The 26,261-nt window shown below is 39.7% G+C and overlaps 1 protein-coding gene across 5 annotated transcripts in view; it reads left to right on the forward strand.

Annotated features, from left to right (window-relative positions):
* oxr1a (oxidation resistance 1a) overlaps nucleotides 1–26,261 on the forward strand; it is a 176,026-nt gene that overhangs the window by 108,522 nt on the left and 41,243 nt on the right. For all 5 annotated transcript variants that reach the window (XM_069194898.1, XM_069194895.1, XM_069194897.1 and 2 more), the window contains one exon: nucleotides 12,624–12,706. In XM_069194898.1, coding sequence (XP_069050999.1) covers nucleotides 12,624–12,706 — 83 coding nt within the window. The remainder of the gene's footprint in view (nucleotides 1–12,623; nucleotides 12,707–26,261) is intronic.

Below are 26,261 nucleotides of genomic sequence, written 5' to 3' on the forward strand. Positions count from 1 at the left end.
GCCCTCTTTCTCTGATTTTTCATGAAATGAAAATGGCATTCCCTGATGAAAATCAGGGCTCTGTCTTCTCAGACATATTCCCTTGAGTCCTAAAGTGTAGACAGGTACAATTTTTTGAGTATTTTCTTGAGTACTAAGTATCCATCAGCCTGATATTGGAAAGCTGCTCACTCCTGGGTGAGGGTCACGCCAAACAATAATGTTCACAAACAATACTGTAGTATTCCTTATTTCAGAAAAAAGGATGAAAAATCAGGGATTGTTGTCTGAAGACACTGTGCAACTGACTTTGACTTTTTGATGTGCACAGAAAGCAATCAGTTAAAAGATAATACTGTATCTTGTGATATTGTCAGCAGCATGAATTTAAATATACTCTAGGCAGGTTAACAGACAGCCTGAAAAAAAGAATTATGGCCAAAGTCTTATGTAAAAAACAAAAAAATATTGTCATCTCGTTGTCATCTCGTTGGTTAGCATAGGAGCTTTGTTTCTGTGTGAAAATGTTCACCTTGTGCGAAAATAACATTACAACAGTTGGCTCAGTTTAAAAATTGAGTTTCATTCACTGCTTCGAAATGTCGGTTTCCCTGACCTTTGCATTCTTGTCGTGTAGCAACATCTATGACCTGATATCAGTCTCTCTTTGTGTCACGCACATTGCAGGATCTATTAGCATAACGTACAGATTCAGCACCTGAAGCCCGGTGCAGCCAGTTTTACATGACTGTGCGCGCACTTGCATGAAGGCAGTTATCCTGCAACGCAGAGTGAGAAAGAACTTTAGCTATAGCATTCCTTTCGTTTTCCAGATCATAGTTTTTGCAAAGAAATGTGTGCCTGCTTCTCTATACTGTATCTTTTCTTCTGATGGTCAATGCCCATAATCTATCCCATGGTCTTTTTTTAATTGTAGAGGCAATGTCTGTAGGTAGCAGAAATTCCTTTGAAGTATCAATAGCCTTGGAGCTGGGAAACATCGCAAGACATTACCCCCTCTATTCACTTTTATTGTTGGTTTTCAGTGGTCTGTAAGTGTCTGCTGTGGGCTTCCTTGTGATCCATATCTTTTGGATAAATGTCACTGTTTGTGCAGGGGTGCAGGCTGGTCATGTATTGTGAGAGATTGTCCCTAGGAAGTTGTATATACAGTGAGATTTTGTCTGAAGGATATTAAATGCTATACTGCATTGTTCTCTTTTTTTTATCAAGGCTCTTGGTACTTTATACAGTCCTGAAATAAGCTTGCAAGGGTTAACTGAGAAAAGAAGATCAGCCCTTTAAAATTGCGTGCACCATTTGGGTAGTTGTGACAGAGCCAGATTTTGCAAGGGTGTTGTTGTGCATGTCAGTTTGCAGGCTGTCCTTGCCTTGGTGTTTGACTGAGTCCCTCCGAGCCTGGGAAATAAGCCAGACTGCTAATCAGGCATTTTATCAGGCCTTAATTTACCTTCTCTTCAGTAGTTTAATTATTAATGAAATAAAAGGTATGTTCTGAAATACAAAGTATTTTAATGTCATTCTGTTCAAAAAGAAATGACAAGAAAACAAGCTTGTTCCACACAAGCTCTACAATATGCCCTGTAAAGTTGTATTTACTTTTAATAAAAATGTACCCTGTGCGGGGCAAAAAAACTGTAAAGTTAAATAGCCCTTGAATATGGAGTAGGCTTATTGTGGAAATAGTGCATAAGAAGTCTCTATCTACATTTGTGCTTTTCTGTATTCCATTCTATTGTATATTACTTTATTGTTTCTGATTTATAATATTTGAACTTCTGTTCTTGTACCATGTTGCAGAAGCTTATAGAAAACCATTATTGTTCTGATAGGAAAAGCATTGTGGAATTACAGTACACGCAGGTGCTTATGACCACGAAAGGAATATCACTGATTAAAGTAAGAAAAATGTAATTCAAAGATGGTATATTTCGCAATATGCCGTTGATGTAATATCCAGTCCGTCTAGATTTTCATGAATTTTAATCTGAGATTTTGACAGCTGCAATACAGCTCTGCCTAAGCTGATGATTTCCTCACATTGTTTAAGATTGTGACCACGGACCTACAATCTAATAACAGCAATTGGAACCTTCTGCAATTATCCCAGATGTGTAGAAGCGACATTTTAAACAGTTCTTATTGTCAGCCGTCATCGATGTTTTATGCATTTGTTGCATAAGATTGCATATAAAGTTTGCAATCATGTTGTCAAGAAAATGTGAGTAGTATTTAGAAACAATTTTGTTTGGTTGTACTGTATGTTATTGGATGTACAGTAGGACTAATACTGTATGTTACACTATGATAAACGAGTAACTTTGAGGAGGCTTTCAGCATGGCTACAAATAACAGGAGGTCATTCAGCCTTTTCATGAACATTAGCCAGCAGCCATATCACCCTGCAACTCACAACTGGCAACCCACTGAAGCTAAGCAGGTGTGAGCTGGGTCAGTACCTGGATGGGAGACCTCCTGGGAAAAACTAAGGTTGCTGCTGGAAGAGGTGTTAGTGGGGCCAGCAGGGGGCGCTCACCCTGCAGTCCATGTGGGTCCTAATGCCGCAGTATAGTGACGGGGACACTATACTGTAAACAGGCGCCATCCTTTGGATGAGATGTAAAACCGAGGTCTTGACTCTCTGTGGTCATTAAAAATCCCAGGGCGTTTCTCGAAAAGAATAGGGGTGTAACCCCGGCGTCCTGGCCAAATTTTCCATTGGCCTTTATCAATCATGGCCTCCTAACAATCCCCCTCTATGAATTGGCTACATTACTCTGCTCTCCTCCCCACTGATAGCTGATGTGTGGTGAGTGTTCTGGCGCACTATGGCTGCCGTCGCATCATCCAGGTGGATGCAGCACATTGGTGGTGGTGGAGGGGAGTCCCCATTACCTGTAAAGCGCTTTGAGTGGAGTGTCCAGAAAAGCGCTATATAAGTGTAAGCAATTATTATTATTAGTTTTCATTTATTTATAGTCCCATAGACGGCACTGGTGATACTTAGAACAAGCCTCTGAAATTCAACAATATAAAGTAGAAAAGACACAGGCAGGCACCCCGAGTTGAAATTGAACCCAGGACCCTGGAACTGTTGGGCAGTAGTACTAATCAGCAAATCACTGTCAGCCCTAGTCTTTCCAAATGCATCCCGAGTGGCAGTTCTAAGACCAAAGTGCACTACAGTGGGCTTGGCGTAGTATATTGGTCATGGTATAAAGAAGCTGAAAGAATAAAAAAAAAGTTCCATTCTGTAATTATGGAACAGGATACATTTAAAGTGGAGGTTTTCTAATAAATTTCTTTTCTAAGTAATTTAAACATCTGCCAGACGCTTGCAGCAGTTTAGGTAGTGCATGTACAATTACATAGGTGTGACTAATATGTTGTACATATGGCAGCATGGTGTTTTAATTATAGTGGCTGCTAGTGACTGTCATAGACTGCAATTCATGCTGTGTCACAGATAACAGTAACCATAAAACAGTCCCTTGTTAGCAAAATAGTCTAGGAGGCTGTGAGACAAGTTTGTGCATATAAAGCTACAGTAGAGCCTAACATGATAAATGAGCTCCTGAACAGCAGATAATGAACCGAAAAGTTGTTTTAAGTTTCAGCAAACTATGGCAGTTGAGGATAGGGATATGTAATGAATGCTGTGACTTGCAAAGTCAGGGATATGAAGTTGATCACAAAATAACAGTGATGCTTAAATAATCCATCCATTTGTTAAAATAATATAAATATTAATATTGATGTTAAAATTTTACTGTGCAGATGCATAGTGTATGGATTTTGCCCTTGAGGAGGAAAAAAGACATAGTAAAATGGAAATACATCATTATAATGACTTTGACTGGGTTTTATTGATGGCATACTGCCTGTTCGTGTGTCTAGCGTTGATTTTTAGACGCTAAGCACAGCAGGGTGTGAATATATTTAAGGAATGGGTTTATGGGGACCTTTCCAACAACTGGAAGATTACAGTACTTTCATTAGCTTTATTTTATATAGCACCTTTAAAAGCACTTTACAGTATATCAAATAAATTAAAAATTGCAAAAGCCAAAAACTGAGCAGATGCAGAAGGTAAACATAATGTTTTCAGGCTGATTCCCAGATTTCTTTGGGGATGCCATCTCCAGAGGTCAAAGTGATGGAAGATCCCGACTCTCCAGTGTGTAGTTCATGGTTGTCCAGTCCTGGTCCAGGAGTAGTGGGGCACCTCCAGGTCGTCTAGGAGCACCTGTACCCCAAGAGCTTGCAGTGTTAAAATCACCAATGAGCTGTTTCAGGTTCTTCTTAAGAGCTGAGCACTTTAATGAAAACCTCAGACATGCCAGCCATCTGGACAGATGGATTGGACACTCCTGGCATGAACAGTGGGAAAACGCAAGAAACCAGAACCACCTGAGTCAAGGTGCCCAGTCTGCACCCTTGCATAATTTGTGCAGTTTGTCTGAACCTGTGTTTGCAAAAGGTTAGGAATTAAAAGTTAGAAATCTGATCATGTCACTGATGCAGTCTTAGCTAATCCAATTTGCATTCATTTTTTTTTTTATGATGACAAAAATGCAGACAGATCTGAAAAACTTCACAAAATCTGAATGAAAGTTATAGTTTCAGCTCTCCTTAATGCTTGACCTCTCTTGCTCTTGAAATGCCAGGGGGATATATTGGCCTGACAAATGTGATAAGTAACAGTTTAATTTTCTCAACTTTTAGGTGGCCTATGTACTGAAATGTTATCTTAAATGTGACATCCCGATTACCGGAACAGACCAAAGTTAGGATCCTTTGCGATGCAAACATTTTTAAATAAACATCTTTAATGTGAATGTGAACCAAGTGGTAGATGCAGTTGTAACACATATATCTCGTCATTGGATGTCATTAATGTCTAATTAGAAGATGTTCGTTGATGAAAGCAGTAGCATGTAAGACAATTCTTTTGTTCACTGCACAAGCTTATAGTGGTCTCAGCTTTCACATGTCTCCTCAATCCCGAGAGTTCATATCAATGAAGAAGAGGTAAAATATTTTCTAACCCATTTGCAAAATTCTCGGGACACTGTTTATTTGAGAATGAGTAACAATAAACCTGAAATGGTCCTGTTTCAGTTGTGGCAGCAAATAATCTAGTTTAGTCTCCATCTCTTGTGTGTTGAAGGCCACCATTTAGAATGTGTGTAGAAAGTCTCCAGTTTTAATTATGCAAAGGAGCAGGATGTGGGGGGGAGGAAACTCCCCTGGTTAAGGTGATGTGTTAAATACAAGACCGAGGGCAGATCGGTTTATTTTTTAAAGCCATCCCTGCCACAGTGCTCCATATTCTGAAGATCAAGCTGCTAATGAAGAAATGATTGACAGTGTGTGGGCATGTTGTTTGTTAACAGCTTGGCAGAGTCTTCAGAAGCAAAGAAAACATTTAATATACAGTGTGTTGCAAATGCACCGACCTTTTCCTGTTAATGACAAAGACACTCAGGGTAAGGAAAACACCTAATGAGCTGCTATGAATCCTTTGATTACCTGACAAAAGCTCTGCATGTGGAGTGAGCAGAGGCAAATCTCCTGCTCCTCAAAAACTTTGTGTTTTGCATTAGATGAAATTAGAGTCAGACTTGGCAGGGTCAGTTTACTACTGTATGTTTGTCCGATAAGTAATGAATTTGTTAAAGGAGCACCTTTCTGAAAGATTGCTTCAGGAGAGATTGAAATGCATTGATGCCTATTCAACCTTATGTTTCCTGTGGGGGACTGTAATGATTTTGTACTGGATATCAAAACTGTATTACTGCTGTAGAACACTACGTTCCTCATGTATGTCACACTAAATCTTAGTTAATTTGTCACGGTGTGTACATAAAGAACAGTTTCTAGTGCAGTGTACACTTCAAGTCACTTGGTACCAGAAATATGGGCATGTGCAGAGCAGTGTAAATAGTCACCATCCTATTTTCTGCTTATGCAAGTGAAAAGTCTTTGTCCCGTTTCTGTAACAGTCTCACTGGTTGCAACACATGACTAGTCAGGTTTATGGAGCGGTTTTGTGTGCAGGTGTTTCTCACTCCGATTGTGAGATGCATATACTGCCCTCCAAAAGTACTGGGACAGTGAAGTCTAAACACAGTGAAGTCAAGAATACCTAAGTACAGCTTCTAAGTATTGTATTTTAAAACAATTCAGTTCTTGCCTCCTGAGTCAATTAAACAAATTAGTGTGATTAGATAGTGTTGAATCTCTTCATCGTGGAGGAGAAAAAGCATTAGGACAATTAGCTGAAGGGTATCTTTTGTCAGTCTGGTGTTTGATCTTGGATAATTAGGCACTCATGAAAGAGCTGTGAGTCTGTCTCACTTTGACGTCGGGGTTGGCATTCTGAACTTGAAACCAAAAAATGTTCTGTTAAAGAATATCAGGCAGAGGCAAAGCACGTGGATTGGGCATACAAAAATATTCTATTTTGGGTAAACTAAAGAAATATGAATTCCAAGTTAAGACCAGGTTGGCTAAGAAAAACACCTAGATATGATGACAAAGATATCAGATCTGTCAAGGAACATTTGTCAGTAAAATCCGCAACAATCTCCAGTGTGCCTGGAAGAAGGTATAAAAATCCTTGGCTCTCAGAAGAATGAGACAGCGCAAGGCTGTCTTCAAGGCTACTCCTCAAATGTTAATCTCTCATCAGCGACAAGGAAAGCCATATTAAAATCTGCTTAGAAATTGGTGTGAGCCAGTAAAGTTTTAGAACAACATTTTACAGACTGATATTTGAGACTAAGATCAACCTTCACCAAAATGGTGTATACTTTAAGTTCCTGTGTATTGATGTATTCATGTGTCATTTTTACAAAATCTTGATTTCCGTTATCTTTATATGTACGGTGTCTTCTCACTCAGTGTTGTCTTTGTCATGCCCTGTTTCATGCTTCATAATTACTGTTAGTTGTCCAGAGTGGTTAGTGTGACACCAAATAATTCGGGTTTTATCTTTCACACAAATCTTTTCCTGCTTTTATCCACGAGCCTGTGCTGTACTTATGATAGTGCCAGGCAAGATCTAAAATCAACTCCTGTATTTGTGCTGCAGGTTCAGATTCCTGGTTTTGTTCTTCTAAAACCGGTGTTTAGGAAGACTGGAGACAATCAAGGTTGTTGTCTTTATTTTCTGACAGGAGTGCCCCTGCAGAAGTAGATGGGAAATTCTTGGTCCATAGCCATTAAAACGGGCGTGCAGCCTTTTGCTGATAATCGTGAGCTCCAGCTGTGGTGTTTCACACATTGCAGCGCTATTCCCACAATGTTTTTCACTACTGCAAACTTCACTGGCTGCAGATTTGTATGTATAGTAACTACAAGCAGGTTATGTACGGTATCTAACAGTGTCACTTCTTTCTAACCCTATTTGCTCTTCCCCAAACCCTCATTTTGTATACTTTCCGAGTCAAGTTTTTGCATAGTTATATATTTTGTGCTAGAATTTTTCTCTCTGTGTTCGAGAAAGAGGCTGAACAACTCATGAGACTCATGTGGAAACACCTGCAGGCTGTGTGACGAGGCGCAAAAGCTGTCCGGTAGAATGCCGTTTCTTTTCTCCAAAGCTCCCATGTGCTCAGATACACAATATTCTTAGGAAATGAGCACTTTGCTTGCAGGTTTCATTTTCGGTTGATGATTCTCATGTGGAACGATAATTTCTGTCAAGTTGCCAGAGATTCTATGACCTGTTTCTGTAGATTGAGGAAAAACCCTGGGTCACGTAGAAAGCTTTTGGGTTAGAAAGGGTGAAATTATATTTTTCTTCAGGTACAGTTTTTAAAATGCAAGTACAGTATGTACAGGTTATACCATACAAGTCTTTTTATAATTTGGCTAATTTCCTGTCTTTTGTGCCAGTACTTGGCTGCGTGTTGCAGAATGGAGACAGGCTTGTGTGTCGTCTTTCTGTCAAGATTTGGGTGCAGAAATGAGCCCATTTCATAACCCTCTTCCTTCTTGTGTAGAGCCTGTTTGTAATTATGTTTGTGACACCCTGTAACGTGCTACTGTATGAAGAAATGCTCCTGTTATGCTTTGCTGCAGTGAATGAGAGGTACATAAAATAACTTCTACGTGTTACGTGAATTTAAAGGAAAAAAGTTTCAAAAGATTTCTTTACAATTTTTTTTAGGAGAATTAGCAAGAAACATACAGTATATACAGTATATTCCACTCTTGTACCTTCTGTTGTTGTCCAACAAACGTACATTTCTAATTTCCAATTTAAGGAAAACCTTAGTCTTTAGTATCTATCCTTTTTTCATTTAAAATGAATTTAAAATTAATTAATTTGAGCCACTGTAGGCAAAACATTATATTGATTTATGGTCAAGTTTGTGCTTTCAGTATTTTTTTCCACAGTAAGTGCTATTGAAGGTAAGAATTCATTCAAGATCAGGCTACACATTGAAATCATATCACAACAAATTCTGTCATATTTAATGACGACTGACTTTTTATTTAAAGCATGTTACTTGTTGTTTTATATAGCATTGTAGCCAGACCTGTAGATGTTGTTGTAATGAAGGGAGTGGAGGTGAAGGCCCCAAGCCTATGACAAGGGACAACTTGGAATGTCGCAAATGAATGAATTGCACATCATGACACGAATAAGCTCCAAGAATTCCAGTCACTTCATTCACCTCCAGGTATGCAAAGAGCTATTCCTTGGAGGTCAACCTGCAAATGTCTGGCATCCTCTGTGAAGGGGATGATTTGTGTCGCCCACATGTTTGGAAAGGTATTTCTAATACAATAGTTAGATAGCTGGATAAATAATATACTGTAGAACAGAAGCCAAAGGTTAAGTAATGCAGATATTGCAGTCTTCAGCTATAAAGTCTCTTATTCAAACAGTACATTCCTAGCATTCGCATGGAGGTAGGAACATGAACCAGACCTCCATAGGTTACTGTACACGTACTGTAGGTCACAAAGATCCATGACTAACCACTGGTACCATCTTACAAATGTAGCAGTGATCCTCCTGTGCTGTGTGAAAAGGGATTTTTTTTTACATTGTTTTTGAGTATTTTCTTATGGTCAAAAACAGTGCAGTGTATCTGTATACAGGTCTGAAGTAATGGACTTTACGAGAACAGCATTATTGTACCTGTTCTAGAAACTGCCGCTTAAAAACAAAAACTCAGTTTAAAAAAAATCTGTTAACATTGTTCAATATAGTGTTGTCTGATTGAGCAAGATGGAAGAAAAACCTCTGCCTCACTTCCTAGAAAAATAGTGGTGTTGAGACTGCAAGGCAATGTTAGGCAATAGGGGTTCTCTACTCAGCAGTGCTTATTTTTTTCAGGTTTCTAATGGTGGATTCTAGAACCATCAGAGGCATAAAGATAATAGGTCATGTGTTAGGCACTAAAGACCATTGGGGAAATGGTATAATCAGGTTTTAAGGCATTATAATGTGAAAAACCCCTGACACTGCTTCTCTCCTGCTGAAGGAAGCCAAGGATTTTTATTTTGCATGAATGTACAGTTATGGTTAAGCACTTCAGGTAAAGCACAATAATGCTGCAGTGCATTTCTAATTTAATGTTCCCGTTTTTCTGTATTCGGAATGCAACTGAAATTTGAAGATTACCACAATTGAAAAAAGAGGTTTAATTACCTTCACGTGGTTTTTATTTTTTGGAGTGGTAAAGGGTAAACTAACCTCACAGTTGAGCCACAGAGTTTTCAGAATTTTGCCTCAATGTAGGCAGAACCCTGTTCATGATGTAGTTTGAGGGTTTAATCCTGAATGTCTGGTAACGTGTTGTGATCTGAAATGAGCTGCCTTCTTCTTTCTTGTGGCTGGGACGAAGATGTAATTTTAGAACGTACCCTCCCCTGTGTTGCAGCTGTGCTCTTGATTTATCTAGATTGCAGTAGCTATGGCCTCTGTTACTTATTGAGTTTTTTTAATGGAGTTTTGTTTTTGTGATAAACCGAAAATTTAGAGGGCAGCACAGTGGTTAATGTTACTGCCTCGCAGCACGGGGGTTCAGTCCCAGATCTGCGGGGGCTATCTGTGCGTGGAGTGTGTATGGGCTTCCTCCCACAGTCCAAAGAAACGCTGGTAGATGAATTAGCTTCTGGGAACATTGCCCCTGGTGTTAGTGTGTTTGTGCACGCCCCGTAATGGACTGGCATCCTGTCCAGGATGCACCCTGCCTTGCAAATGTTGCTCACTGGGATGGGTTCCTGTATAGGAACAAAACAACTACAAAATAGGTGGATGGATGAAATTGCAGATGACTAATGTTGTCTTTCCATATAATACCATGTTTTAATTGACCAGAGTAGTATTCATTCATTTTCATAAGCTTTATAAACCACAGGTTTGAGGATAGTGGCTTGCAGTTTTGAAGACTCATACTGTACAGTACCAATGTAAGAAAATCAATTTGTATTCTCCTAAAGCAGTAATGGCTTTTCCCCCCTTTATTCTGTTTGTCAATGTTATGATTTTTTCACGGAATGATGTTTATAATTTTTCAGCTTCAGTGCAACTGTTTTTTGTTGACTGAAAAAATAACAGGTGACTTGCATTGTGTTCAATGGCTGAATGAAATGAATTATGTAGTGCAAATGAACAAGTTGTCCTCATGAAAATAACTGTTTTGTCCACCGTCATTATTACCACAGCACGATTAGGTGAAATGTGAAAAAAAAAATCAAAGACAACAGCTTTTATTTTAGAAACGAGAAGCATTTGATATAGAAATAAGGGCTTTAAAAGGAAGGGGGAGTTTTTTTTATGAGATGCTCGCAGCTTCTGATCTAAAATCTCAGTTTTAGCACCAAGTTTGGAAGACGCATGTTTTAAAATCACCATGTGTTGCCCTTCTGCAGCTCCACAAATGAAGTGTTATATTGGTGCTGTAAATTGCTTTGATCGCTTTCGGTGAGAGATGATCAAAAAACTTTCCAAACCACAAACCACTGTTGCTGACGTTACTAACCAAACAGGTTAGGTTCTATCGCAGAACCCACAGCTGGTACCAATGGCTTTATAAGGATGGTCAAGCTTTGGGGAAGGTTTGTCTGGAAAGGTACGGGTTCCAAACACTGACAAATGGGCTTCGATGAGATCAGGAGACCAATTTGCAATATGGGGCGGAATGAGGTTTCTCTTGCACAGATTTCCTTTTTCTGACAAACGGAAAAAGTCGTTTTAACTTTCTTCCCCTTTTCTTTGGACGATGCAAAGATCTTCATTAGGGCTTTTGCAAGGTTGGTAAATGGATCACCGAAGAGAGTTATTACTTTGGTGAAAAGGTTATTTTATTGTCCTTGTCAAATAATGAACCACTGGATCACACCGCTTGAAAAGAACTATTCAGTACTAATGTTCTGTTTTTATTGAATCACTGGAATGCTCAATTAATATTATTCTGTCTTGCAGAATTTGTCTACTTTTTAGTTGTTGTTTTCAGTTTTCCTTTTCTTAAACTACCAGTTGCGAGCATAAAACAACTAAGCTTAGACAGTCATTTACAGTATATAAACAACTATTAGGACAACATACATTATTTTAGGAACACAGTTTAGTTTGGGAGAAATTTCGCAATCTTAAATTCACATTGATCAGAAACTGCAAAAACGTCATCACAACAATTCAATGTAAATTATGCATGAGGAGCCAATATGACATTTAATTGTAGCTAATCCATCACATTTTCCAGTCAAAACAAGCCAGGTCTTCCTCATCAGGAGCATCACAGTTGTTCCTGTCTACACATTCATAAGTCTAAAAGCTGCTTGTTATTCTATGAAAATGCAAATCGGTTATTTCAAAACAAAATTGCTAATATAGCAGTACAAGATGTCCTTAGGATTGTGTTATGGATCACAGAATTACAAGTTTTTTTTAATGAGTAGAATCATTCAGAATATTTTTTGTGACTTTTGCAAAGCCTAGAAATTGCACTGAAATCTTTTATGAAATTAGTTGCATTCTTTGAAGAGGGTGAATATTTGTTTCTTAACGACTTGGTATACAGTACCTTTTACTGTCTAGATCTGAAACCTAGGGCTACCTATTCCAACATGGATTCTGCCTTGACAGAGTTTCACCTGTTGTTTGCCAAAGTTATCTTTTTTTCCCCCCAATGCAATCTTTAGTCTCATGAAAAGCCTTTTTGGTCACAGTGACTCATGTGTGACAGTGTTTCTTTGTCATAGCAACACACAAAAGCCTGTCAGCTCTTAACGGGGCTTGTATGGCGGGGGTAACTTTGCCCGTGGAGGAGAAGTCAGTTGCTCAGCCTCTTCCACACTAATGCCCTCAGCAGATGCCAGCAGGTGCCTCTGTTGTTAACGACCTCTCCGAGGTCGCGGCGGTCTGTGTCTTGTCTGCGAGATGAAGCCTGAGAGCAGCAAGGTGAAGAGGAATCTGTATCTGTCAGCTGGCTGGCTGGCTGGCTGGGAGAAGGGAAGGGGGTAGAGTCTCTTGCAGCGCAAACTGTTTTTAGCTGACGAATGAGCTGTCTGCCCACAGGGCTGGAATCAGCAGCTTGTGACAAGCTGGGGAGAGAGGAACATGAATGTAATGCGCACCTTGCCTCGTTTGCTTTCAGACACCGGGCAGAAGAAGACTCCAGAGAAGAAAGATGGGCGTCGGATGTCTTTCCAGAAACCTAAAGGGACCATAGAATATTCTGTAAGTAGGAGCCGATTTTATCACAGGCACTTTCTTTCTCTCCAGAAGGAGCTTGTTAGTTCATGTGATGCCTTCTTACCTGCTGCACATATGCTTTTCTTTCACTGTGGTGAGACTGCACCCGTCCTCGTTTTTAAGGTGTGCTGTATATGTTTTCCATTTCAGCCATTCCTGCTCAGACAAACATTCCTGTTTGTCTTCTGCACACCTAAACACTTTGGAAATTGGAGTTGGAGCAGTGCCTTTCTTCTGTTTACAGTAACAGGCATTGATGTGAAACGCATGCTAGAGTAATAAACAGCTATGACGCTGTGCTGTATGTAATTTGTAGAAAAACAAAGTATTAATTTTCCAAGTATACAGTAAGCAAAGAATCTTTTCTAAAGATCGAAATCGTTCAGAGTGTAGAAGTCCCCTTTAAATTTGAAGTCCATGAAGTGAATGAGTCTGTTCTTTTTTTTTTTGTGCTGTGTGCCTGTTATCAACATACATTCCGGCAGTGTTCACAAATGACCTTGCAACTGTGTTATCATTTCTATTGATTTGGTGTCTGTAGAGAGAAGCTCCAATTCCTAAGCATTAACTGAAAATGGAGCCTGGCTCTGTCTGTTGTATGTTCTTCAAATGACCCTCAAACCCAGCTGCAGTCAGTTTCTTACACTCCCTGGAAACGATGAGGAGTCTGATGTGAGTCTCAGTTGTTACTGGAGCAAAGTCACAAGCTAGGACCATTGGGCTGAAAATAGCAAGTGTCCAGACGTATTATTTGTATAGCAGATTGATTTCTGCTTGGTTTAATAGTATGCCTCAGCATCTGGTTCTTTTCTTTGCACTACAGATGTAATTATACTATTTGAACACAGTGAACAGTTATCTCGGGCATCAGTATTGTGCATTCTGCATTTAGAAGCATATTCCCTCCTGAGCAGGTGTTGATAAACGCCTCTCCTGCAAATGTGTCACAGACAGTGTTGCAAGGGAATGACAGCAAAATTGTTTTCATCAGTGGACCATTTAAAGTGTCTGATAGCAAGATGGGATTTTCATAGGGAAGTGTGCTTTGTCATGCGCAGGGATGATAGATAGGCATGAATTTCATATCTCTGTTATCCGTTATAAGTTGCTTTGGCTGTGACTACCTGGGTTCTTCTTCTGCTGTTAGCACTGTTTGTAGTAATTGAAGAATGCCAAGAATGCCATGTGTCAGTTTGTTTGTCATGTGGCAGCGTATTTAAGGCATTTTGACTGTCTTCTGTACAAGAACAATATTATTGTGGTCCTTTTTCTGATGTCTATTTTAAATTAAGAAGACATTAAGTTACGGTGATTTGCTGCCTGCAGTCTTTGGTGTTCGCTTAAAACTTTTTTGAAGGGGACGGTGATTTTCCATCAGATAAATTTCTAATCTTCGACCGCTAGAGAACAGGAAAGCCTTTGTTTTATCAAGAGAATCTCAGTTTGAAAAACAGCCGCAAAAACCATCTGCTCAGTCACCCTGCTGTAGCTCCCTCTTTCAGCAAGGTCCTCCCATTCCCTGACCTGGAGCCAATTAAACAGGGTTAGAACTCCACTGGAGAGAAAGGAGCACAACAAAAGATGAGCAGAAGACAGAAGGGCCCCAGAAATGAGTTAATGGATTCCTGACCACTGTCCCTGGAGTAAAGCAAACCTATAAGAGCTGGGAAAGATCCAAATGGTCATCTTTATCATGCTCTTTCAAAACAAAACAAGATGATGATGATGATGATGATAATAATAATAATACTTGTTCAACAATTTTTCATTTGTTTGCCATTAAGAATACAAATTCCCTTTCCACTAAACTCTTCTAATAAAAAATATTGATGTAATTTTATTCCAATCCGAATGTGAGAAATAAGACAAGATTATCGTTGTTTACTGATAAATGTTTCATACAGCGCCTTCAGAAAGTATGCACCCCCTTGAATTTTTTGCATTTTCTTCCTCTTACACCTCCACATTTTACATTTTAATACATTGAAATATTTTTTAACCCTTTAATAACGCAATAAATTAAACACACTTATGAATTAAAAAAAAAATGTCTCCAAAAACATTCACTTCTCCAGAATGAAGAAGTTTCTCATTTACAAAAATATTCAATCCCTCCGAGTCCATTTGTACTTGTTCCTTTAGCAGTCTAACAATGTAGGTCCCGTATTAGACACGTGTGCTTGCTTCTGTTATCTGTTTACTTTTGTTAATGCCCTCCAGTCCCAGTAAACCACTTATGCCTGTAGGATTTCGTGCATGATTTTTTTTGGCGATGGTGACACACCACCTGTTCGACTGTTTTTACAATATAACTTAAAGATGAATATGGTGTACCGTTGTCTCATATATGGAAATCTGTGTGAAGGGCGAAAAGGTTCATTCTGAATACACGTGTCCTAAAACGTGTTCTCTAACATGAATGGCATTTGAGGTTGATGCTTTAGAGTATTTAATGTAATGAGCATTTGCAATGCATACACGCCAGACAGTCTCTCCGTCTGGTCTCCAGAGTGGCCTTTCCGTGACGGATTAAAACTCATTGCAAACCTTCGCCGGACTGCTCTGCGGCTTCTTGCGTCCGGGGAGGGCCGCGGCAGGTCGGAATTCCAGAATCCAGGGGAACGAGGCGGGACAGGGCGCACAGAAAGAGATCCCTCTGGACCGCGTACCAGTCCATCTGCACGGGTTTGATCTCAGGACACTGCTTCTCTATAGCTGATTCTAGCAGAGGAGGGCAAGGATGTCAATCAGAGCCAAGAGGTCACCTGTCACCATCAGAATAATGCGCCTCATGTTGTCAGGATGTTAAATGAGGCACTTCTCAGTTGCTCACTAAATACCTTGGTATAAGAATGAAAATAAATTTCAAACATAGGGGATATTCTGACTGCTACATCATGATACTATCTCATTTGTGAACATTGCTTGGGCAATTTGTATAATATTTTATATTTAAAATCCGCATGTTATATTTTGAGCAGTGCGTAAAATATTTTACTGCACTGCTAGTAATAGTAGCAGTGTGTAGAAAAAAAGGTGCTACTGATATATAAGTTTAAATGCTCTGCCAGTTTGGTCAGACATAAATAAAGCAATATGAACTTCCATTCGAATTTCACATTTCTGTATGAATGTCTTTTTTAAAGTATTTTACTTTTAGCCAGTTTATGTACTGTAGATTTAAATTGTCCTCCTGCAGATCAGAGGGAATAAGCTAAATACTAGCCCTGTGTACTGTAAATGAACTTACTAAATTAGTTTATCTTGATGATTAAAGGGAAAATTATCCTTAGTGGTAAGTTGCCTAACCACATTTATGTTTTGTGTTTCGAACAAGTTCAACACAGCATTTTCTGTTACATGCTTCTTTCGTCCACCCATCCATTTTCGAAGTTCTTCAGCCAGTTTCTTTGGCTTGAAGGAATAAGACTGTTTTGTTTTAAACCAATTTTATGAGCTTCAAGGACATATAGTTAGAATATTGTGTAGCAACAGTATTCAGTTTTTTCTTCCTTCCTGAGTTGCTGACTGTTTTGAAAGTAGTTATTAAAAGGTGCTGTCATGGTAACTAAGAAGCTCTTTTCATTCAGCCAGAAGCAGGAAGAGCAACCCTTACAGGTTGTCCTAACATCCTCATCCTGGCTTTAACAGGGAAATTGCTATGGCAACTGTCAGACAAGCATTGTAGCTCTGCAATATCTGCTTGAACATTTTTCAGAACTGGGTTTTCGACGGTCTGAGAGGGATGGAACCCCTTTACTTCGGTATTTTCATTTTTTCTTGTGACAAAACTATGTGGCTAACCTTGAAGTTCAGCTTGCCAGATCTGGATTGACCTTTCGATGGTTTTAGTCCACAAACCTCTGTACGTGTTAACACGTTAAAATTAACACGTCTGACAAAGAGAATGGTTGTCTGAGCTTTTAGATATCACAAGTTATGGTGTGTGTGTGAAAATGCCTGATGGTAATAGGGCAATGGAAAGTTCTCACCTGCCTGTTACTTTAAAATAGCCTGTGCTACTTTTTGTATTTGTACAGCTTATGTCATAAGTTACTCGTTTTGGGACGTGCTGTGTTGCTACAAGCACCGAACTAAACTTAAACAGTCCAGTTCGTTTTGCAAGATCTCATCTTCAAAGTTGTGTTTTCAGACGTGGAGTGCGTTTTAGTGTTCTGAAAACACTAGAATTTCTGTGTGTGAAAGAATGAAGATGGCTTTTGAATGAATCCCAGCACTTACAGATAATTTTGTCTGGTACAGTCAAGCGGCTTGTTTGGCAAAACAGCCAGGACACTTCTGATGCAGCTGCAATTCTTCAGAGTAAATCTGTCCTCCTACTGTTAGTGTAATTGCACAGGACACAGGATCTTTTTTATGGTGTTTTGTTCTTTTTCCAGCATGACACTTAAAAAAATACATAGGGAACATGCAAACCAAGTGTTAATAAGTCCTATTCATCAGTAATATGGTACTAGAAGTAATACAAATGAATGCTATTAATTATATACAGTGCCTTGCGAAAGTATTCGGCCCCCTTGAACTTTTCAACCTTTTGCCACATTTCAGGCTTCAAACATAAAGATATAAATTTTTTATTTTATGTGAAGAATCACCAACAAGTGGGACACAATTGTGAAGTGGAACGAAATCTATTGGATTTTTGAAACTTTTTTAACTAATAAAAAAATGAAAAGTGGGGCGTGCAAAATTATTCGGCCCCCTTGCGTTAATACTTTGTAGAGCCACCTTTTGCTGCGATTACAGCTGCAAGTCGCTTGGGGTATGTCTCTATCAGTTTTGCACATCGAGAGACTGAAATTCTTGCCCATTCTTCCTTGCAAAACAGCTCGAGCTCAGTGAGGTTGGATGGAGAGCGTTTGTGAACAGCAGTTTTCAGCTCTTTCCACAGATTCTCGATTGGATTCAGGTCTGGACTTTGACTTGGCCATTCAAACACCTGGATACGTTTATTTGTGAACCATTCCTTTGTAGATTTTGCTGTATGTTTGGGATCATTGTCTTGTTGGAAGATAAATCTCCGTCCCAGTTTCAGGTCTTTTGCAGACTCCAACAGGTTTTCATCCAGAATGGTCCTGTATTTGGCTGCATCCATCTTCCCCTCAATTTTAACCATCTTCCCTGTCCCTGCTGAAGAAAAGCAGGCCCAAACCATGATGCTGCCACCACCATGTTTGACAGTGGGGATGGTGTGTTGAGGGTGATGAGCTGTGTTGCTTTTACGCCAAACATATCGTTTTGCATTGTGGCCAAAAAGTTCGATTTTGGTTTCATCTGACCAGAGCACCTTCTTCCACATGTTTGGGGTGTCTCCCAGGTGGCTTGTGGCAAACTTTAGACGAGACTTTTTATGGATATCTTTGAGAAATGGCTTTCTTCTTGCCACTCTTCCATAAAGGCCAGATTTGTGCAGTGTAAGACTGATTGTTGTCCTATGGACAGACTCTCCCACCTCAGCTGTAGTTCTCTGCAGTTCATCCAGAGTGATCATGGGCCTCTTGGCTGCATCTCTGATCAGTCTTCTCCTTGTCTGAGCTGAAAGTTTAGAGGGACGGCCAGGTCTTGGTAGATTTGCAGTGGTCTGATACTCCTTCCATTTCAAGATGATCGCTTGCACAGTGCTCCTTGGGATGTTTGAAGCTTGGGAAATCTTTTTGTATCCAAATCCGGCTTTAAACTTCTCCACAACAGTATTACGGACCTGCCTGGTGTGTTCCTTGGTCTTCATGATGCTCTCTGCGCTTTCAACAGAACCTTGAGACTATCACAGAGCAGGTGCATTTATACAGAGACTTGATTACACACAGGTGGATTCTATTTATCACCATCAGTCATTTAGGACAACATTGGATCATTCAGAGATCCTCGCTGAACTTCTGGAGTGAGTTTGCTGCACTGAAAGTAAAGGGGCTGAATAATTTTGCACGCCCCACTTTTCATTTTTTTATTAGTTAAAAAAGTTTCAAAAATCCAATAGATTTCGTTCCACTTCACAATTGTGTCCCACTTGTTGGTGATTCTTCACATAAAATAAAAAATTTATATCTTTATGTTTGAAGCCTGAAATGTGGCAAAAGGTTGAAAAGTTCAAGGGGGCCGAATACTTTCGCAAGGCACTGTAGGACTTATTTTTTTAGATCACTCGTGCAACAATGGATTTCTTGCTGAGAGTCTTTATTGTTAAATTCTCCTGACTTATTCTGTGAAAACGGTCTTAGAATTCAACATGTCTTTTTGTACAATTTGTCCCCAATCTTCCCCTACTTTAGTGAAATATACAGTATTGTACCTGTAGGAACCCAGAAAAAAAGAGTCTGTTTTCTTTGGTCTCCAGCATTATACACCAAGTAAGAATACAACATACTCTGTTGTTAGTGAATGACAATGAATATAGGCAAGCTAATAGGCTAGTTCACTTTTTACAAATAGAGGAGAGAATCTGAGAGAGACATTTGCAAACCTCCCTCCTGTCCAAAAAACAAGGTAAAATTGTTACTGTTCAGATTTACTGTTTGTCTTCATAGTGTCTTGAGTAATTTGTGCTAATGACAGAAGATCGTTCGTTGTCAAATATTGTATTTTATATCATTGTGTGTATTCCAAGCACTGATTAAATACACTGAGCATTAAAAGACACTTTACACAGTTAGACACAGGTATTAACATTCAATAAAATCTTAAAAACTGTGTGTTGTTTCAAAATAAAGTAGATTTTGTATAAGCGTTGGTGTCATTTTAATTAATTGATCATTCGCGACTGACTGATAAACTCCAATCGCCTCATGAGCGAGAGGGGGAACACGTGCTGAGGTGATTTAACCTGTTGCGTGTGGCTATGTTCTGCTTATCAAGAGAAGAACGATTCCTGCCATTGGTGTGTCTTCCTCAGGTGGGCTCTCCAGCAGTGGTCCCTGGTCCTCTTTAGCAGACCTCCCCGATAGCTGTCACCACAGCATGGTGGGGGACACACAGAAAAATGCGCTAATTGTTTTGTACAGTTAGCTGTCAGTTTGATGGTGATGGTCTGGGCAGGAGTGTCTAGTTACTACAGAAGCTCGCTTGTCGTTGATTGATGTCTGCCTGACAGCACCGTGCTATAGTACATCATCCAGGTGGGTGCTGCACATTGGTGGTGGTGGAGGGGAGTCCCCATTACCTGTAAAGCGCTTTGAGTGGAGTGTCCAGAAAAGCGCTATATAAGTGTAAGCAATTATTATTATTATTATTATTGCTCAAGTCCAGGTGACAGCCATTCCTGCGGGACAGGGGATGTTCTTGTGCAGCTCGTGAAGCAGCGTCTTTCTCGCGAGATGAGTTTTCTTCTTGCAGCTGTGCCGTGGGCGCACTGACATGCTTATCCAGGCTGTGCAAGAGAGATGGGACACCGTCCCATTTAGATGGCATCTGCAACCTGGTGCAAAGCATGTATCGCAGATGTACAGCTCGTATTGCTTCTGCCAGCAGCCATACCCGCTATCAGCCTGTGATTTTCACAGCAGATTTCAGCACTGATCCAGATAAGACGAAAGCTTAGAATATGTGCGAACCTCAAATTTTAAATGCCAGTCGTTCTCCAATAATGCCTTAAAACATGCTTCTGTGTGGGCTACACGCTGGCAGGGCTGTTAGCACTGATGCCACATAACTCTTGGGTGCTGGGTTCATATCTGTGCTGAGGCTTCTCATGCATGGAGTTTTTCACCATGTTCATGCTTGTTTTCTCCAATACCCCAGTTTCCCCCCCACCTTATAAAAAGGCATGCTGGCTTCAGTTCTCTGAATTAACTAAATTATTGTGGCACAAAGGAACAAGTAAAGGATTATCCTCATTGTACCCTTTTACTGTATACAGGTGGGTATGTTACTGAAGCAATCTGTGTGCAGTTCCTTGCTGCAGATTACAAGAGCAGTGTCTCACCCGGGATTCCAGTTACCAGTCCCGAACCCTAACCCAGTTTTAACCAGTGTGCTTGTGTGTGTTATACCCTGCAGTGGACTGGTATGCCATCCAGGAGGAAGACTGGCCTTGAACCCTCTGTTTCCAGGGATGGGTTTAGGTTGCCATGACCCTTACAGGGAATCAAGTGGCTTTCTGGTTTGGGTATTTTTCGTAGGAAGCTTAATCTGGAATCGTACACATTGCCATAAATAACAGACTTATATGTACATCCATTTTATATCACTGACAGCATGTTGTGGTGATAAAATAATATATTTTATCGTGCAAATAATCAGTAATCAGTAAAGAATAGTTTATGCACTGGGCATCACTGTGACAAAGTGATTAACATTGCTGCCTTGCAGCTCTGGGGCTAAGGGCTGCTATCTGTGTGAAGTTTGCAAGTTTTTGCTTAACGTTCCCTCCAGCTGTGTAGTGGATAAAGTGGTTAGAAAATGAATAGATGGATAAAATGAGCGGAAAACAATTTTCCTATTATCAGGGTTTAGTATACTGAAAACATGTGGCTTAGAAATGAATTAAATACTATACATTTCACCTTAAAAAGGCTGTTTGAAAACTGTATATCATCTGCCTCCTCCGCTGAAGGCCACATGTAGCAACTGATCAATTGATCTGTCTGTTCTGAGACACCTCAGTCAAGTTAAAATAGTACAGGCCTGGGAGCAAATGTTGCACAGTTAAACAGACTGAGCAAGAGCACTGCTCAGCTGACTGTCCCACTCGCCTCTGGCTGCCAGAACTGCAGATGTATTATTTGTTGAATGCTGCGTTTCATTTGGCAAACGAGACTGGGTGTGTGCTCGTTGAACAGAAAAAAACGTCCTATTTCAGACTTATACCTGAGCCTAACTCCCATCATATTTGTCTTGGACCCTAACAATAAATGGGGGAGAAGTTCATATTCCAGCCCGGCCACTTTTTGTGTCACCTGTGGGTCCCCACCCTGATGAAAGAATACAGTTACCACTTCCTTAAGGAGAGCTTGTGTTGTGTGTGCAGTCGTACACAAGGTTTCTTCCTGTCGCTTCTTGCAGATGTGAGCATTATACCTGTATCCCACACAAGATACTGGTTGCCCACTGCAACCTAATGCAGGCCTGTAGCCACGGGAGACTTGAATGATACTGCCAGTCCTGAGGAGTGGTGAAACCTCAACAGTCTCCTCTTATCCAGTGAAGCCCATTAATGCTGTCCCCCCGTAAACTGAGCAGCATCCTCACTCTCAATAATCCGTATCGTGGTCCCGTTGTATGGAGCTGATGGGGATCTCAGCCACCCTCTGGAATTGGCGTGGAAAATCTCAGATGAAAGGCTTCCCATTTGTCTGTGCCGATCCTGTTGATGGTGTTGGACGGACCTCAACCAGCTGAGTCTTTCAATTGTTTCTCTCTATGTGCTGAATCAGGAGGCTGGGAGGTTGACCAGGACAGAGTGTGGGCTGCATGCTATTGATGGGCAAGATGAGGAAAGCCAGTGCAGTTGACAGGGGTAGATGGAGCTGGGCCAGGGGATTTCAGCTGCTGATGTCAGATATCTACTGCAGGGGAATCTTTCCCTTTGCTGTGAGCAATATCTCCTGTTCCAGCTGCTTGTTTTCCCCCTGGCTCTTGATTTTATGCTTGTTTTTAAATAAATCTTGATTTATGTTTTTGTTCTGCATAGCTTAAGCTGGTTTATGTAAATTCCATTCCTGCAAACTTACTGGAAAAGAGCAGATATTCTTAGCTCCTATTCTTTTTGTGTCTCAAGGCAAAACGAATCAATAAAGAAGTTCCAGTATATTTTCTTTCTTCAGAACGCCAGCTATCTCATTTCCTATAAATCAATTCATTTGTAAGGGTAAACGCTGCTTCTGAGCTTATTGGAGAGAAATATACATGCGCCCAAGTTAATCACTGCCTATTATAAACCTAGTGTCAGCAATTTGCAGGTAGAACAAGCTTGCTGGTCTTTCCAGGCACAAACTAATAAGTGCTTAATAGCCGGGTTTAATTAAGCAGCAGGAGCCACCGTGAAAGTGATTACTAGTAAGTACCAGCATTCCTGGGTGACGTTTGTGCTTGACTAATAGAAATTTGATCCGTTATTGTTCCTTTACGACACCTTTTTGGGTTGTTTCCTACTTGGATGTTAACTATGTTCGTAGTTCCTTGCATGTTATGAAGTCACAGTAAATAAAAACCTGGGGAATATTTCAAATGAGAGAATACCACTTCTACCCATCTAACTTGTTTGGCTGCTGGTTGATAACTGGTCATAGGATTTCATCTAGCTGTTTCTCAGAAGCCGTCAGAGAGTCCCAGCTTTAACAATGTGGCTGACTTCAAGACTCCCACAACAATTTGTGTAAAAAAAGTGCCGCTTGATCTCAGTTTTATTACATCTCCTCCTCCGTGTTTACTTACCTTTTCTGACTTGCTTTTCACTGTTGATTTGGAAGAAGTCTGGCGGGTTGGCTTGATTGTCAGTGCCATGTTGAGGGTTCGGAGTGCTTGAATCTGGTTGCCTCATAGTCTTGTGTGTTCAGGACTAAAAAGCTTAAGTTCTTTTAACATGTCAGACTAGGTAAAGCATACTTTTAAACCCAGGAATTATATCAGAATGCTGACGCATTATTAATTTTCCTGTCAATGGGTATTACTCTTGTCTTTAGTAGCTGTTAGAACACTTTTGTTAAACTTGTTTGATTAACATTACTTATTTCCTTTAATAGAATTGGTAGAATAACATCACGCCTTGCAGATTTAAGGGCTTCTAGTACCTGTAACACTCCACCTCTCCTACAGGTTTAGTATAGAACTTTCTAGTCTGTCTTCAACTTGAGTTTTAGTCGTCATTACAACACTTTCTCGTAGCCTTTGCAATAACCTTTTCCTGCAATTAGTCACAGTTATATCCCTTTTCTTCGAGTAGATCTTTTTCTTTATTGATTATTTTTGTGATTTCTTTCTCCCTAGTGTTTTGAATTGATTTATTATACCATTTAATGTTTTCTTGCCCTTGACTTGTTTGCTCTGGCCTCAACAGTCTCCTCTTGGCCTGAATCTGTTCTGCATTCCGAGCAAAATATCTTGTCTTCCTTTCCTTGCTGATTCCATTATTATCTCATTCCATTATACTCTACCCTTGCAGTTTCAAAATAGACTTCAAAGCATACCATGTTGTGATCACAGTTCCCTGAGGATGGGCTCCAGTCTGTTTTCATTAGTCTGTTTTGATTCTTAAAGACTGGATCTGTACAGACAGTCCCCCTCTGGCAGGTGGTCTGACAAATGAGGAAGAAAGCAGCTGTTAGTCATGTCTGCCATTTTATTTTTGGCCGATGAGGTTTCACAGTCTATGTGCGGAAAATGAAGATCTCCCACGCTAACCACGTCTTCCTTTACACATACTGTATGTTCCTGATTTTGTTATGTAAGCCCGAATTATGATTGAGATCTGATTGATAGTGCTTCCAGTCTAATCAAAAAAGGGTCTCTTTAGCTATTTTTCACAGCTGGTGGTTCCTTTAGTTTTTGTTTTACCAGCTATGAACTGTCAGTGTTAAACATACATCACCTTACAAGCTGTGGACATCATGAATCACCCTGTCTTCTTTAACAGGGTAATTAAATAGTAATGAAATGTTGTCATGTAATAAATGCTATTGTTTTATAAACATGTTCATTAAATGTAAAAGCAATGTAAATTTAGATTTAAAACTAAATATTGTATTAAGGCATATTTTTAGTTATAGATAATCAAGGTTTATTATCAGTGGAGGCATTGTATGTTTTTGGCTTGTTGAAAAATCTGACAATTTTAATTTCATCGTTTAGCATAATCCCCATTTCTTCCACATTTCTCACTGAGTTTTTGATTTCACCAAGCTCTGGTTATTTGTATATAAACCTATAAAGCATCTGATCTAAACATGGGTGCCTAGAGGTAAGAGGCAGTCAAATAATGTGGACTTCTATGCATATACACCTAAATACAAATACAAGAAACGTCTTTCAGTGTTTTACTCGGGGAGACCATGGTAGTCTCTAAAATAGCATTTGTCTTGCACAGGCATCTGTCATGTTAGACATCACATTTGAAATTCACCATTTTCCCTGCTCAAGATGCAAAAGCCTTCTGGCTACATTTGTCCCTGAGCTGTTCAAAGGATTTTGCAATGAACCAGTGAAACAAATGAATCCCTATCGGTTTCCTTCAGGGATATCCTAGGCCACTGTGAAGGACCTGTGGGTCCCTAGCCAAGATTGGTACTTCCATGTGTCTGGCCCCAGGTGTGTGACTGAGATTGCACACAATTACAGGAGCGAGGTTAGTGAGCTGATCCCCTGGGGACCCCAGCTGCAACAAGACTGACGGCATTTTTGTTAGAGTGGTACCTGAAAGTTAACCTTTGATCTCCAGGTATTATTATGGATTTGTAACACGGCTTTTCTTGATTATGAGGCACTTCAGATCAGAAATCCCAATGTTTTATGAGCTACCAAAATTGTTATATAGTAGCTTTTCATTTAAAAAAATCTTAAAACTTCCTATCTTCCTGCTCATTATGATAAACAAGCAGATTCAGTCACATGTGTTACACCCATTTTACTAGTAGTATAGTTTAGGATTATCTTATTAAAGATATCAGAAAGCCCTACTGATAACTGTATATCATTTTAGAATTTAGTTGTGCTATAGTGCAAAGAACCACATTATTGCTTCAGTTGTTCATTGCCAAGGAAAGGCTGTTGTGTTTTCTAGCACAATTTCCATAGCCTCCCATAAAACATCTGATTGGGTTAGGAAAATGATCTTACATGTGTTGCAATTAATTTTAATGAGCACAGCAATATTGCTTTTTTCGTTACACCCTAACTCTTGTGTTCTCTTTTATTAATTTTGAGAAATGTGGCATTTTAAAGACCTCAGAAGGCTTTTTAGTGCTAATGTTTGCTTCAGTGTTTTGTCTAGTAGGTCGAGGGCACTTCTGGAAGATGTTTGTATAGCTGAGTAGGAAGGCTTTGCTCTTTTGCGCATCTGTGTAACCAGATGCTAACCAATTACAAGTTTTTAAATCAGTTATTTATTGCTGCACTTTAAAGGACAAGTAAATACTTTTGTTTTTATGTTCACAATTTAAAGTTCTACTCTAAAGAAAACATTAGATGTAAGATTTAAACATTAGATTTAATTTTAAGATTAAGCTTTTTGCGTACAAACAATTTGAAGATTAGGCTTCTGCATTTTATTGTTTTCTATTTTCTGTGCAATATTTTTTTCATGGTAAGATTCTGAGTGAATAATTACTAGCACTTACTCATTGCACTATAATATTATAAGCATTGCTTAAATGTTTTAGTAAAACATCCGTAGCAGGATTGTGCCTATTGTGTATCAGACAAGCAGAAGTGGAGTCAGCCGTTGTTTCCTAAATTTGTATTAGGGATGTAGTTCGGCAAGCAAAACAGCACAGGAGCTTAATTTAAGAAAAATGAATTATTTCCATCCACCCTCCATTGTCTAGTAACCAGTTCTTTCTCAACCATCAAGTCTCTCACTGCGCACGAAAGT

Source organism: Lepisosteus oculatus, chromosome 10 (genome assembly GCF_040954835.1).
Source record: "Lepisosteus oculatus isolate fLepOcu1 chromosome 10, fLepOcu1.hap2, whole genome shotgun sequence".
Classification (NCBI taxonomy): Eukaryota; Metazoa; Chordata; class Actinopteri; order Semionotiformes; family Lepisosteidae; genus Lepisosteus; species Lepisosteus oculatus.